The sequence below is a fragment of the Dermacentor silvarum genome, chromosome 4, assembly GCF_013339745.2.
Source record: "Dermacentor silvarum isolate Dsil-2018 chromosome 4, BIME_Dsil_1.4, whole genome shotgun sequence".
Taxonomy (NCBI): Eukaryota; Metazoa; Arthropoda; class Arachnida; order Ixodida; family Ixodidae; genus Dermacentor; species Dermacentor silvarum.
In genome coordinates, this window is record NC_051157.2 from 172,613,842 (window position 1) to 172,629,612 (window position 15,771).

The 15,771-nt window shown below is 51.9% G+C and overlaps 1 protein-coding gene across 1 annotated transcript in view; it reads left to right on the forward strand.

Annotated features, from left to right (window-relative positions):
* Window positions 1-297: 297 nt before the first annotated feature.
* Window positions 298-15,771, forward strand: part of LOC119449046 (uncharacterized) — a 29,250-nt gene continuing 13,776 nt past the window's right edge. The window contains exon 1 of the mRNA XM_037712241.2: window positions 298-405. Within this exon, the coding sequence (XP_037568169.2) occupies window positions 299-405 (107 nt within the window). The 5' untranslated portion in view covers window position 298. The remainder of the gene's footprint in view (window positions 406-15,771) is intronic.

Consider the following 15,771-nt stretch of genomic DNA (forward strand, 5'->3'; position numbering starts at 1 on the left):
TTGGTGGCGCAAGCCACCACCCCGTTCCAAAGGGGACGTTCATAGCATTAATCCATCTATCCAATTTTCCATTCATCTATCCATCCTAATTCCTGGGCACGATAGAGAAATAGGAGTGGACACCCAGATAGAACTTCCTCTTTACAAGCAGCATTAGTCGTATACCGACGCTCATATACTTTAGCCCCGCCTGTTGCACTGCTAGACCGGGACATACGCGACTAATACTGTGCAGCATTTTTTTTCGAACAGCCAAATGTCATTCCAACTGGCCTGCGTGGAGATGGTCTCGCACTCCATGGCGCCCGCACTGGCCGCGCTCATTCGCATGTCGCAAGTCACAAGCAAATCTCGGGACCAGATAACCACCATGACAAATGTCCTCGCCAGTTGCCTCAAGAAAAGGTGAGTACGAACTGTGCGCCACTTATACTTTAGAAAGAAGATTCTCAATTGGAGTTTCTACGTATATGGTATGTTCTTTTTTGAGATCATGCGGAATTTTTAAATAATACCTGTGGCACATGGCGTTGTATTGTCGAGCTGGATTACTCTAAGCGGAGAAATTCCCTCACCCGAAAAACGGAAATGCATATTCGTATATTTCAGAAAACTAAGTAATTATATTTTAAAATAATTACTTCATGGGATATATTGTACTTAGAAGTTGTAGCCGGTGAACTTGCAAGGCATATTCACTAGGAACGGCTTATGTGGATCACGTGGGTTTCGAGAGATGCGAAGTGAAACTTGCGATATAAATGGAGTATTGTTTCAGTTACTTTTTTAAGAAACCATCGTTTTATGTATTCAAGCACGAAAATAACTGGAACGCCTGTATTTCGTCGCACACTTTGGGAATGAATATCTCAAGCTGGTGTTATCCTGAAAATTTGTTTCAAGTGGATACAATTCGTAAATATCAATCTAACCCGTAATGTAATCAATTATTACTTAGAAAATGTTTGTTAATTCGTCGAATGTGCATTTCGATTTGTCGTGTAAGAAGTGAGCGCCTCTTTGAGTAATATAGCTAATTGCCTAGAACTAGGCTATCTGCCACAGACGATCTTTAAAAACTCTGTATGGTCGGAAAAGAAGCACCCGGAATAGCTTGAAACGATGACATCGTTTTTGTTTGTTTTTGTTTGTTTGTTTGTTATTTTGTTTGTTGCACTTAACTCTAGCGAACTCTATGAGGATTGTTGAATTAAAAGTAATAGAAAATGTAGCGACTGTAGGAATCTTATTTTTAACTGATGCCTCAGTTTTCAAGAAAGATTGCTGAAAATCGGTAAAATTGTTAAAGGTTTCATATCAAATTTACAGTTATTTAACCGCACAGATCTGCATGCAGCAGCCATTCAGACATCTTGAGTGGACATTGTTGATTTGCCACACATACACACACGAAGAATTTGTAAATACGGATCTCGCTAAGCTTCAGAAAACATTGTAAACATTTCTTGCGTGTTGCAAAGCCGTATATATCGTATTTATCACCTTTAAATGCGGTCGCACATGCGGTGTTCAGACGAAGAGAGAGAGAGAAAGACTTTAACTAATGGAATCTATATATATATTGTCACGAGCTCTCGTAACAGAGGACAGAAAGAGTGTGAATGACCACGGGGACTGGCGGTAGAGAAGGAGGAAGACTTTCAGCTGCCTTTGTACCGGTACCAAAACACGCTAACCGTTCTGATTTATCCGCCCTGTATACTTAAATAAATGCTTCCCGTGCAACATTTGGAGCTGTGCTGGGTACCTCCCACGACCGACATCAGAATCGTCCGTACAAGACCTTCGTAGAATCCCCGCCTTGCCAGACTTTCGCCATCGTCCACCATCATGCCTAGAGACGAATATGCTCCCAGTACTGCATCGGCAGGACCAGCTCCAATTCAACACTACCGAGAGCCACGCACGTTCTCCGCAAAGGCAGGAGAAGATGTCAATGAGCTGCTCACCCATTAAGAAAGGGTAAGGCAGTAGAATCATTGGAACGGCGTCTCCCAACTGAGGAACGTTGTTTTCTTTCTGACTGACATAGCGACGGTTTGGTAAGACAACCATGTGGACGCGCTCACTACCTGGACCTGTTTCGTTTATGAGATTAAGAAGTGTGTTTGCTATTCGAATGCTAAGCAGAAACGAGCGGAACTAACGTTAGCTCAGTGGGCTCAAGTCCCCGGAGAGATTTGCGCCACATTCATCGAGGAGGTTCTAAAACTGTGTAAGACTGCAAACCCTCGAATGTCAGAAGAGGATAAGGTGGGATACCTTTTAAAGGGAATCGCGCAAGATGTGTACAACTTCCTAATTGGAAAAGATATCTTGGAAACCGTATCAGATGTGACACGGCTCTGCCGTACCTTCGAAACACTGAAGACTCGTCGAATTGCCCCGAAATTTGGACGGATAGCTGACGTGACGACCGTTGCCAGTGTGGGCACGAATTGTCCAACAGACTTATTGGCCACAATTCGGCATACTGCCCGTGAGGAACTCATTTGACACGAAGAAAAAGCACGTTATGTGAACCCGCGTTACAGCTCCTGCGGTTTCCGAGACGCGGTTTGTGCAGCCCCCTCGACTCATTGGCAGCACTCGGTAAACGCAGCGGGCTTTGACAACTATAAAGACGGTTCATATTATGACCTCAATCAAGCGTCCTATAACGATTCTTTTGACCGAAGTCTTGATCAGCGCCCACGCAACGGTCGCTCACGACGACCAGCCACTGCCTATGACTCGCAAGGAGAGAATATTCGTTACTCTCAACGCACGACCACGGCTGAACATTGTCATCAGCATCCCGATGTTCGCCCTATGCAGTTGTGCTACAGCTGTGGCAAACCAGGTCACATAGCCAGGTACTCTATCCAACGTCGACCATCAAGCTATGGGCAATCGATGCCGTCTACGTGGCACAGTTGCCGTATCATGGACACCCAGAGGCCAGGGAACTCCGCTCTAGGAAGCCACTTCGGAGTAGAAAGGCCACGTAACTTTACCTTAGGAAGCTACTTTGGAGAATGAAGAACTCGTAACCCTTCGCCTGCTTCCGACCGCACCCTTACACCATCACCAGCTTTCCGAGCGTATCGATCACCATCTCCCCGGTGGCGTATCCCGTCATCTTCTCCACGGCGCCGCTTCCAGTCACCCCCACCGGAAACTAGCCAGCGCGACCGATGGGGGTCAGGTGGCTGGAAAATCTTTGCTGCCGACTGAGATACCTCCAACTATTTTTATGCTGAAGAATAGGGTTCATGTGCGTATTGACGGGCGCAACTGTTTGCGTCATGAGTGTGCTGTTTAAAAGTCTTCTGGGATGCAAGGTCATGTTTCGTTGGGATGCAGAACACACGTTTTCGCGGATTGGGTATGGCTCATGGTACCCGATCGGAGTTTGTAATGTGGATGTGTCATTGGGTGGTCGAGTTTATAACACTGAGCTTACGGTCCTTCCTTGTCCCACCCACGATGTGATTCTAGAGATCGACTTTTTGCAGTTTTGTGGTGCCAATGTTGACTGCCACACGGGAGAACTCAGTGTGGGCGGAAGTGCTTCATCCTAGATATTGGAAGACTCGCCCAACCAAGAGAGTGTGTTTTGCATTTCTGAGGAGACAGTTGCGCCCGCTTTATCCGCGATGGGTGTTTCTGTTGTTTGTTCTACTCGCAACCCGTTCCATGCTGCAGTGGACCCTGTACATGCGAACTGCCTAAAGAAAAACGTGTTGGTTCCTCATTGCATGGTATCGGTGCTGAATGGATGCACACGGCTGTGGGTTATAAATTGTTCTACTGAAGCGGCGGTGTTACCTCAAGGCTTAAAGCTTAAATCATTTCAAGAAGACTCGCCGATACCCATGGCAGCACTTACAGAACTTTCGGGCACAGCAAGAACCAGTAACATGCGGCCTGTGCACTCAAACTTCATTTCCATGGTCGCTAAATCGCTCAGTGACCATAAGCATGAATGAAGCGTTGGTGGCTCTCCTTGCGAAACACTCCTCAGCAGTCGACTTCGTGCAGCACGACCGCCCGACATCGATCCCGGCGTCTAGAACTCGCCACCGCATCAACACAGGATCTGCTCAACGGATTCGACAAAAATCCTATCGCGTGTCTTGGGCAGTACCAGTGATAGGGGTGAAAAAGAAAGACGGTAAGCGGCGATTCTGTGTTGATTACCGACGCCTAAACAACGTTACGAAAAAAGACGTGCACGCGAATTGACGACGCGATCGATTGCCTTTTTGTGGCCTCGTACTTCTCCTCTGTTGAGCTGCGGTCAGGTTACTGGCAAATTTCTATGCACATTCATGATAAGGAAAAAAAAACAGCATTTTTGACGCCCGACGGTTTATTTGAATTTTACATCATGCCTTCCCGGCAATGCAACGCGTTCGCAATGTTCGAACGGTTCACGCACACTATACTGCGTGACTTAAAATGGGAAATCCGCTACCTGGACAACGTTGTGATCTTCGGAAGAACATTTAGTGAGCATAACAAGCGCCTGGAGTTAGTGGTGAACTGCTTGGAGAAGGCTGGCGTGGTCCTCGATTCTAAGAAGTGTCATTTTGGGGAGCGACAAGCTCTTGTGCTGGGCCATCAGGTCGATAAAGAAGGCAACCGACCAGATCCACAAAAGACTGCGGCTGTAGAGGCATTTAGGGAACCTCAGTGTCAAGCAATTGCGAAGTTTTCTAGGTTTATGCTCCTACTTTCGCCGATTCATTCCCAGATTTGCTGACGCGGCCCTTCCTCTCACGCGCCTTCTCCAGAAAGGCGTTCCTTTTGAGTGGACCACAGAGTGCGGCTCATCGTTTCGTCAATTAAAGTTGCTCTTGACGTCGCAGCCTATTCGTCGCCACTTCGATCCCTCAGCACCAACAGAGGTTCACACCGACGCGAGTGGTGTTGGTATCGGCGCTGTGCTTGTTCAGTGCATCGGCGAAAGTGAGCACGTGATCTCGTACGCTAGCCGCGGGCGACACGGTCTACACTACAGGTGCGGCGGAAGGGGCAGCTTGGTAAAGTGACGAGGCAAGTTGCGTCATAGGACCAGGAACGATCGGTAGACGCGGCTCAGTAGCGAGGCGCACGCTTGTCTTGGTGAAGCTGAGCTTTTGTTCGTACTCAAAAGCTGTGGTCAGGTCTGCCTCCAGGTCTGTATTCGTGAGCATGTTTTGTATTGTGCGGTTGAACACGACGAGCTCCGCCTGCTGCGCCAAGACGAGCTGGAGGTACTGGTGCACCACCCGCACTGGGGTGGCCCCATCTGACAGCAGGGCGTCGATCGTTGAAATGACCTTGGTGGTGGCCCTCCGGACGAAGCCGCGCGTGGTGCGCAGTTGCTCCATGGCCGGAAGTCGAGGGGCAGAAGACAGGGTCGGTTTCAGCTCCAACTTGTAGCTAAATAACGACGGGGATTAGACCCAGAACCGGACTGTCTGACTCGTTCTTCATCTGGTGGAAACTGAGCAGAGAAGCGGTTCCTTGAGTCAATCTGAGTGCGATTATACAGTTACCGAGCCAGAGTGCTTGGCGGTTATCTTCGCGGTGCAACGGTTTCAGTCATATGAAACTCTACAGGCGCCTCTTTACAGTGGTCACGGATCATCATTCACAGTACTGGCTCGTGAATTTGCGGGACCCTTCAGGTCGACTTGCGCGTTGGGCTCCCAGCCTACAGGAGTACGATTTTACTGTTTCCTCCTAGAGCGGTCGACGACACGCTGATGCTTACTGTCTGTTTCGGATGTCACTGCTGCCGACCGAATGGGACGCTGACAACTTCGACCAATACATCGCTTTTGTGTCTCCGGAATTTCCTGATGTGGGTACCTTCATATCCGAACAGCAGAAGGACAAGAGCTTGCAGACACTCTTCGCGGCCGTACACGAGCCTTAACAGGTTGCCGTTTTCGCCTACGTGATGGCGTCCTGTACAAGAAGAGCTACTCGACCACTGGCGCACGCTATCATTTAGTTGGTCCCAAGAGCCTCCGCGTTCAAGTACTATGTGCCATGCACGACGATCCCACCTCAGGTCATTTGGGCTCCACACGAACACTCTACCGTGCTCAACAACGTTTTTACTGGCCCAAGATGCGTCATAATACCGAGCGGTACGTCACCAGTTCTACCGAATGCCAGCATTACAAACGACCTACAATCACACCGCATGGTCAACTTCAGCCAGTTCCGCCTTCCAGCGCCCCCTTTGAACAGTTGGTATAGATCTCCTGGGCCCTTTCCTGCGATCCTTCAATGGCCATCGCTGGATTATTGTGTATGAAGACCACCTCACCCGCTATTGAGAGACGGCAGCGCTGACATCGGCAACAGCAACAGAAGCAACAGATATTCCGTTATTTTCCTACATGTGCCTCCTCGCATTTTAATCAGCGATCATGGGAGACAATTTACTGCAGACGTTGTCGAAGAGACCCTTCGTCTGTGTTCATCTAGCTTCCGCCATTCGACGCCATATAAACCACAAAATAATGGCCTGGTTGAACGTACAAACCGAACGCTTGCCAACATGCCGTTGATGTATGTCGATTCCGCACATAAGAAGTAGGACAGTATCCTACCTTTTGTCACCTATGCCTTCAACACCACGAGACACGACGCCACCGATTACTCACCGTTCTTCCTTCTTTATGCTCGTCCGCCTCGTTACAAACTGAACAACATGTTTCCCTACTTCGCTCATGACAATGACTCTATTACCAAAGTCCTCTGTCGAGTAGAAGAAGCGCGACGCATTGCTGGGCTACGCACCTTGGCCTCGCGGGACCGGTCAGGGATCCGCTACGATGGTCGCCGCCTACATGTATATTTCGATCCTGGTGACCTTGTGTGGCTCTGGACGCCCTTACGGCGCGGCTTGTGCCAGAAGTTCTTGGCCCACTATGTTATGCCCTACGTTATACTTGAACGCCTCAGCGAGGTCAACTATCGCATTGCACGCCTCACGAACACTGGATGACACTCGGCGAAAACCGAAGTCACGCACGTTGCCCACCTGAAGCCTTGCAATCCGCGATCTACTGACTGACTTGCCCGGCGGGCTTCGTCTGCCAACGGGGAAATGTCACGAGCTCTCGTAACAGAGGACAGAAAGAGTGTGAATCGCCACGGGGACTGGCGGAAGAGAAGGAGGATGACGTTCGGCTGGCAGCTTTTGCACCGGTCCCGAAACACGCCAACCGTTCCGATTTATCTGTCCTGCATGTTTAAATAAATACTTCGCGCGTAACAGTGTATATATATATATATATATATATATATATATATATATTGTAGGGACGCGTGGTTGACCTCTGAAGTGGGGCGACTGCACGCGATTGCAAAAAAAATTACACCTTCTTCCCGTAGGGGAACCCTGAGTAGTATGCGAAGCAGCCATGGGGTCGACTCAAGGTAGTTTTATCAGCTGTATAAATTTGGACATTCAGCAGCACCAGCAACGCGCAGAACTGTTGTCGACGCCGTCGGCGTTTTGCCAGCGTTCGTTGCGGGTGCCTCTGGGGCGCTTACCTTCGCGCCTCTAACCTAAGCGGCTTCGCATTATCGCGCGCAGAGCCGCAGGTGTTGCCATTCGTTGCGCAATCCAGAGAGGAGAGGAGCGTCGGAGAGGAGAGGAGACAAGGAGAGGAGAGGAGGGGAGGAGGATGAGCATGCGCAGTAGGGATGTGGACGCCGCACGGCGGAGGGAGGGAGCGAGGGAGGGAGTGACATAGCTCCGACCATAAGCTGCTTCGCATCTAAAACGTGCAACATGGCCGGCGTAACCACACGCAAAGCATATGGGACGGTTGTCGGAAGTGCGCCAATGGTTTGCCGGAGAGGGTCCCACCCACGGCTCAGGACGCGATGGACGTAGCGGCTGCTGATATGGCAGCATGGTGGGCTGCAGACGGAGCCTAGTGGCATCGGCGTACGTAGGCGGCACAACCGCTTCGAACGACTGAGGTCCAGCGACGGCTTCGCCGTAACTAAACGGAGCAGCCGCAGAGATTGGTTCGGCTGGCCTGGCGACAACTTCAGCGTAGCTAAGTGGCGCCGGTGCTGGAGGAAACTGGTGATATTCGGGCATGACTTCGGCGGGAGGGGAGGCGGGAGTGTGGTTGATGGCTGTTCCACATGCTGCGGGTGAGCAAAGGGCAGCAGAGAGCTGGCGTGCAATTTATTCGCGCACAAATGTCTTCATTTCTGCCAGCAAGGTGGTGTGGTCAGAAACGGTTGACAAGCCAGCGAGATCTGCGTCCCGTGCTGGTGGCCGACGGGTCAATGACCGCTGCCGGCGTAGCTCCTCATAATCTGGTACAGAGTTATTAGCTCTGCAACCGTGCAAGGATTTTTGGCGAGTAGCATGGTGAAGGCGTCGGTCGTCGATGCCTTTCATGACATTTTTATCTTATCCAACTCGGACATGGTCGCGTTTGTTTTCTTGCACAAGTCCAGAATGTCCTCTATGTAACTAGTGAGAGATTCCCCGGCCTGCTGAGCTCGTTCGCGCAAACGCTGTTCTGCTTGCAGCTTACGAACAGCAGGGCGGCCGAACACGTCGATAATAGCAGTCTTGAAAGCGGACCAGGTCGGGAAATCGGATTCGTGGTTGTTGTACCACAGACTTGCTACTCCCGCCAGGTAAAAGACCAAGTTGCTCAATTTGGCTACCTCGTCCCATCTGTTGGGTACACTCACGCGCTCGTAGATAGCGAGCCAGTCCTCCATGGTGACAACCTGTTAAGTCGCCGGGCGGCTCCCTTTTTACACCCGGGGTAATTGTAGCGAAGCGTCGCAACTCTGAAGTGGGTCGTCCGCTCCAGCGCCTTCTAGTAGGGTCGTTTTCTTCGGCTCTCGAGCGCTGCTCGTGCTGAGAGTCCGTGCTGCGCCTTTTGGACTGTCGCCCTTGCGCTGCTTTAAGTGCCGTCCAATAAACACCCTTATCAATGTCGTGGCGTATGCAAGTAGTACGTTTACTAAATCCGAGGCCAACTACACCGTCTCCGAAAAAGAATGCCTAGTGATCATCTGGGCCCTTACGAAGTTTCGGCCTTATTTGTATGGCCGCCCGTTCGAGGTCGTTACTGAACACCATGCACTATGCTGGCTGTCGTCATTGAAGGATCCCCAGGCCGTCTCGCCCGTTGGGCACTTCGTCTGCAGGACTACGACGTCCGCGTGCTCTACCGCAACGGACTACCCACTTCAAATCGCTGGAGCGGACGACATACTTGAAGGTTCCAACGCTTCCCTACAATATATATATATATATATATATATATATATATACGATAGCATCGAAAGATGTTGAAGAGACGAGCCGCCACGCGAAAGACGATGAAGTGTGTTTGTGCTCTTGGTGCGAGCGCTTGTGGGCCTGGCTGTCTGGCTTCAGTGTAAATAGCCTGTAAATAGCCTCTTTCGTCTGTGTCTTTCCACACGTAACATTCTGGTGGAGGTTAGCGATCCCCGTCCTCACCACGGAACTCCGAAGTAGTCGGTACATCGAGCGTGTCACCATGCCCCCCGGTGACGAGACCGCCTCTGCAACGGCTTCGGCTCGCCCGACTACGCCTATCGTCACGGTTGCCCAACATCGCGACCCTGGTGTGTTCTCTGGCCTGGAGGGACAGGATGTTTACGAGTGGATCAAGCTCTATGAACACGCCAGTGCTAATAACAGGTGGGACCCAACGATTATGCTCGCCAATGTCATCTTTTATCTCGGCGGCACCCCACGCGTGTGGCACCAATCGCACGACGACGAGTTCACCAGTTGGGACACTTTCAAAGAACAGCTTCGGGAACTTTTCGGCGACCCTCTTGGGCGCAAGGTTGCCGCGAGGAAGGCTCTTGCGTCTCGTGTGCAGACCTCTACAGAGCCGTGTGTTTCATACATCCTCGACGTCTTGGATCTATGCCGCAAAGCTGACGATACTATGTCCGAAGCAGATAAAGTGGCCCATGTGCTAAAAGGCATTGCCGACGACGCTTTCAATTTGCTTGTTTTCGGCAACGTCTCGACTGTCGACGCCATCATAAAAGAATGCCGTCGCCTTGAACACGCTAAGAGCCGCCGTATCACACCCCACATCACGCGGCTACCCAACACTGCTGCTACGTCGACATGTGAGGGTCGACCGCGTCAGGCCACCACCTGTGACGACGTAACCCGTATTGTTCGTCGCGAGCTCGAGGCCGCCTGTTCCTCAGCTTTCTCCGCGACGCCTCCTGATCCGCCAGCTACCACGATTGCGATGATTCAGGCCGTCGTCAGACAGGAATTCGAGAACATGGGTCTGAACTCCGTGTGTTCAACGTCTCAACCTAGCGTTCCCCAGTTCTCTAGTGGCCCTCCTCGCCCTCGGCAGTCCTTTTCTGCCACATCTCGCCGCAACCCGTCCGAATGGCGTACCCCTGATGACAGGCCGATCTGCTTCCACTGCTGTCGCATCGGCCATGTCGCTCGTCACTGCCGCAACCGATGGCCACCTCCTCCTCGGACATAGGCCGCCGCTTATCCCCGCACCTTTGGACCTTCTGTTCCCTATGCCTCCCGCCATGAACCCACTGTCGCTGATGCCCCTGCTCCGAACCTTCGCTACAGCCGCTCGCCCTCACCTCGACGCCACCAGTCTCGTTCGCCCCAACCCCGTCGATTTTCGTCGCCGCCTATCGCCTCCCGGATGCCGCCGGAAAACTAGACACTGCAGCTTCTGGAGGTGAAGCTGCGTTGTCGACCCTGCCCTCAAATCCTCTGCTCACGTTGCCTACGAACCAAAACCTTCTTGACGTTGACGTCGACGGCTATCCTGTCACTGCACTGATCGATACAGGGGCCCATATTTCAATTATGAATGCTGCTTTCCGACGACGACTCAGAAAGCTCCTCAACCCAGCGTCGGCACGCGTCGTCCGCGTCGCGGATGGCGGTACTGTCCCTATCGTCGGCATGTGTACAGCACGTGTCAGCATCGGCGGCCGCCACACTCCTGTCCTCATCACAGTGCTTGCTCATTGCCCCCACGACCTAATTCTCGGACTCGATTTTCTTTCTGCACATTCTGCTCTTATTGCCTGCTCTGCCAGTACCCTTCGCCTTGAGTTGCCGATTCTCGCAGAACCTCCTGATGAACCCCAGTGCCGCTTGCGCCCCAAAGGCTTTATTCGCTTACCACCAAAGTCAATAGCCTATATTGAACTGTTGTCTTCCCAACCTGTTCCTGATGGCGAGTACCTCGTCCCTCCTCTGCCCGACATTCCACTACAGTATGACGTCACCGTGCCTCACAGTGTTCGTACTATTACTAATAACTGCACTCGCATGCCTATCTTCAACTTTGGATTGGCAAAACAAATTCTCCCGCAAGGTATTTGCCTTGCCAACGTTGACTGCCTCGGCGACCATCAAGTGGCAGCTTTATCAACCGATGGTTCTTCCGAGCTTGGCGTGCCCCTCGCGCCAGCCTCGGGCGCCGATCCCAACATAAAGAAAATGGTTGCGGCGGACCTGTCCTCTACTCAGACTGAAGACCTTTCCAAAGTGTGATCGGTCTACAGAGATATTTTCGACTTCGACGATCGCCCTTTAGGCCAGACGCTCGCGGTAAAGCATCGGATTCCTACTGGCGATGCTACGCCTATACACCGACGACCATATCGCGTTTCTGCGTCGGAACGCCGAGTAATTCAAAATGAAGTGACCAAAGTGCTAGATAAAGACATCATTGAGCCTTCTTCGAGTCCCTGGGCGTCACCTGTGGTGTTGGTTAAGAAGAAGGACGGCACGTGGCGCTTCTGTGTAGACTACCGCCATTTGAACAAAATTACTAAGAAGGACGTCTACCCGCTCCCACGAATCGACGAGGTCCTTGACTGCCTTCATGGTTCCAGCTATTTCTCTTCTATTGATATTCGCTCTGCCTACTGGCAGATTGCTGTCGACAACATGGACAGAGAAACAACCGCGTTCGTAACACCTGATGGTCTATACCAATTTAAAGTAATGCCCTTTGGGTTATGCAATGCCCGGGCCACCTTTGAGCGTATGATGGACTCCTTGCTCCAAGGTTTTAAATGGTCCACGTGTCTATGTTACCTCGACGACGTCATCTCTCACCTTGAGCGTCTAACAGCTATACTTGATGTATTTCGAAAGGCGAAGCTGCAACTCAACTCGTCCAAATGTCGTTTTGGCCGCCGCCAAATTACTGTTCTGGGCCATCTCGTCGACGCTTCCGGAGTGCAGCCTGATCCCGAGAAAACTCGCGCCGTCCGAGACTTTCCGGTTCCGAAGACAGCCGCAGACGTTCTCAGTTTTGTTGGGCTATGCTCGTACTTTCGTGGTTTTGTTCAGGATTTCGCGGCAATTGCTAGACCCCTCACTAATCTTCTGAAGAAAGGCGTACAATTTTCGTGGGGTATTTCAGAAGCCACCGCCATCTCTCGCCTCGTCACTCTTCTCACCTCACCGCCCATTCTCGCCCACTTCGACCCTGATGCCCCTACAGAATTGCGTACAGATGCCAGCGGTCACGGTGTAGGTGCCGTCTTAGCCCAACGTCAGCGTGGCCAGGATCGCGTTATTGCTTACGCAAGCCGCCTCCTATCACCATCGGAGCGCAACTATTCCATTACGGAAAGAGAATGCCTTGCTGTTGTCTGGGCAGTTGCGAAGTTCCGCCCTTACCTTTACGGTCGCGCTTTCTCTGTCGTCACTGACCATCATGCTCTCTGCTGGCTCTCATCGCTAAAAGATCCCACAGGTCGGCTTGGTCGATGGGCTTTGAGGCTACAAGAATTTTCATATTCCGTGGTGTACAAGTCTGCCCGCCTGCACCAAGACGCTGACAGCTTGTCGCGTTACCCTGTTGACGACTATGACTCCTCCAATACTGACAGTGCTGCTTCCGTTTTCTCAGTATCCCAGCTCCTTCATTTCGCCGACGAGCAACGTGGTGATGCCTACACCAGAGCACTCATCGACCGTTTGGAACACTCTCCGGCCGATACTACTCTATGCCTCTTCGTACTCCGCGACGGTACTCTATACCGTCGTAACCTTCATCCGGACGGCTCCGAGTTCCTACTTGTAGTCCCTAAACACCTCCGCTCAACCGTTCTAGAAGAGCTTCACGACGCCCCAACGGCTGGACACCTCGGCGTCTCTCGAACCTATGACCGAGTACGTCGCCGTTTTTTCTGGCAGGGCCTTGCCCGTTCCGTACGGTGTTACGTCGCCGCTTGTGAACTTTGCCGACGACGCAAGAAGCCTTCCCAGCTCCCTGCTGGTTACCTGCAGCCGCTCGACATCCCTGCCGAGCCCTTCCATCGTGTTGGCTTAGACCTTCTCGGCCCCTTTCCGGAATCTACATCAGGAAACAGGTGGATTGCCGTCGCTGCGGACTACGCGACCCGCTACGCCGTAACACGCGCTCTTCCGACCAGTTGCGCTACTGACGTCGCGGACTTCCTCCTACACGATATCATTTTGATGCATGGTGCTCCGCGTCAAATGTTCACCGACCGTGGCCGTACGTTCTTGTCCAAAGTCATTGACGACATCTAGCGTGCCTGCTCAATACAGCACAAAATTACCACCTCCTACCACCCACAAACGAACGGCCTCACTAGCGTTTGAACTGCACGCTTACAGACATGCTATCGAAGTACGTTTCCGCCGACCACCGTGACTGGGACCTGGCTCTACCTTACATTACCTTTGCATACAACTCTTCCCGTCTCGAAACTGCTGGCTTTTCCCCGCTTTACCTCATGTATGGCTGAGAACCGACGCTACCACTGGACACTGTGCTTCAGTTCCCCACAGCTTCAACTAGCGATTATGCCCGTGATGCAATCACCCCTACTGACCATGCTCGCCAACTTGCGCGTGCTCGTCTGCAAGTGTCTCAAGAAAAACATAAACAACGCTACGACCTCCGTCACCGTGATGTGCATTTTGCGCCCGGCACCCTCGAGTTCCTTTGGTCACCATCGCGTAAAGTTGGCCTTTGTGAAAAACTGCTCTCCTGTTACACAGGCCCATATCGCGTGCTCCGCCAAGTGACCGATGTTACCTACGAAATCGTTCCAGCCACACCCACTACGTCCTCCGCTGTGACAACCAGTGATATTGTCCACGTCGCCCGGCTCAAACCCTACACCTCTCCAAGCACCTTGGATATTTAACAGCACTGTGACGGCACTTTTGCCGCCGAGGGGGTAGTATTACGATAGCATCGAAAGATGTTGAAGAGACGAGCCGCCACGCGAAAGACGAAGAAGTGTGTTTGTGCTCTTGGTGCGAGCGATTCTGGGCCTGGCTGTCTGGCTTCAGTGTAAATAGCCTGTAAATAGCCTCTTTCGTCTGTGTTCTTCCACACGTAACAATATATATATATATATATTGTGCTGCAGATTATCGGTGCCGGTACGGTGCAGTGTGGAAGAGGAAGACGACGAACTAGTATTGCGCGCTCAATTGGTTTACAGCTGAGACTGCTCCGTCCTCCTGATCTGTCAGATGCCCTCCAGACTTTACTTACAGAAGCATCCCATGGCATTTGGTGGAGGTGCTGTGATTGTACTGAAGATTATCGGTGCCCTTTCTAGTGGGTCGATCCTTCCTGCGCTTTCTTTGAGAAAGGCCGCTCGTGCTGAGAGCTCGGACCTTCAAACAACGAACGGCCCAAACGGCAGGTGTCTTAGAAACGCCTTTACAAGTGGTGGAGAGTGCTTCTGCGTACAGCATAAATCCTGGAGCTTCGATCCCGTACCCTGCACTCAACCGTGCCCGAAGCCGCATCCCACCAAGTGCCACCTACCCCATTCCAGCAAGCGCCTCCTCAATCTGTCATGTGTTCTGGTGTGCCTCACCAGGGACCCTGTCATCTTCAGCGGCGTGGACGACACCGATGTGGAGGACTGGCTGACAACGTATGAGCGGGTAAGCGCTCACAACAAATGGGACGACCCCGCAAAGCTCAGCAATGTGATCTTCTATCTCGCGGGTGCAGCCAGTCTCTGGTACAGCAACCATGAGACCAATGTTCTGACGTGGTCCTTGTTCAAGACTTCTTTGGTGGCGGTGTTTGGTCGCCCTTCGGTGCGCAAGCTGCGAGCAGAATCGCGTTTGCGCGAACGTGCACAGCAGCCGGGTGAATCATTTACCAGCTACATTGAAAATGTTCTGGACTTGTGCAAACGAGTCAACGCGACGATGTCGGAATCCGACAAAATCCGAAATGTTATGAAGGGAATCGAAGACGATGCGTTCAACGTGATCCTTGCGAAAAATCCTCAGTCCGTGCCAGACATCGTTACTCTCTGCCAAAGCTCCAAGGAGCTACGGAGGCAGCGCTCGTTGACACGTCGCCTTTCATCCCGTAACGAACACATTGCTGGTTTGACTACTATCTCTGACCAGTCCGTACTGCTTACAGAAATGAAAGCGTTCTTTTGGGAGGAAGTTGCACGCCAGCTCTACTTGCTAACCTTCGCTCAGCCGCCCCATGTGCAACAGCTCGCAACGAATGTTATGCCCACGCTCCGTCGCGTGATCGAGCAGGAAATCGCTGAGGTCTTGCCAGACCAGCATCAATATCTTCCTGCGGCCGCTCCACTAAGCTACGCTGATGTCGCCACGACGTCCCAACAGGTCCCGACGGATGCACCACTCAGCTATGCTGAAGTCGTCGCGAGGACTCAACCGCTCTCTCCGAGTGTGGCTCTTGG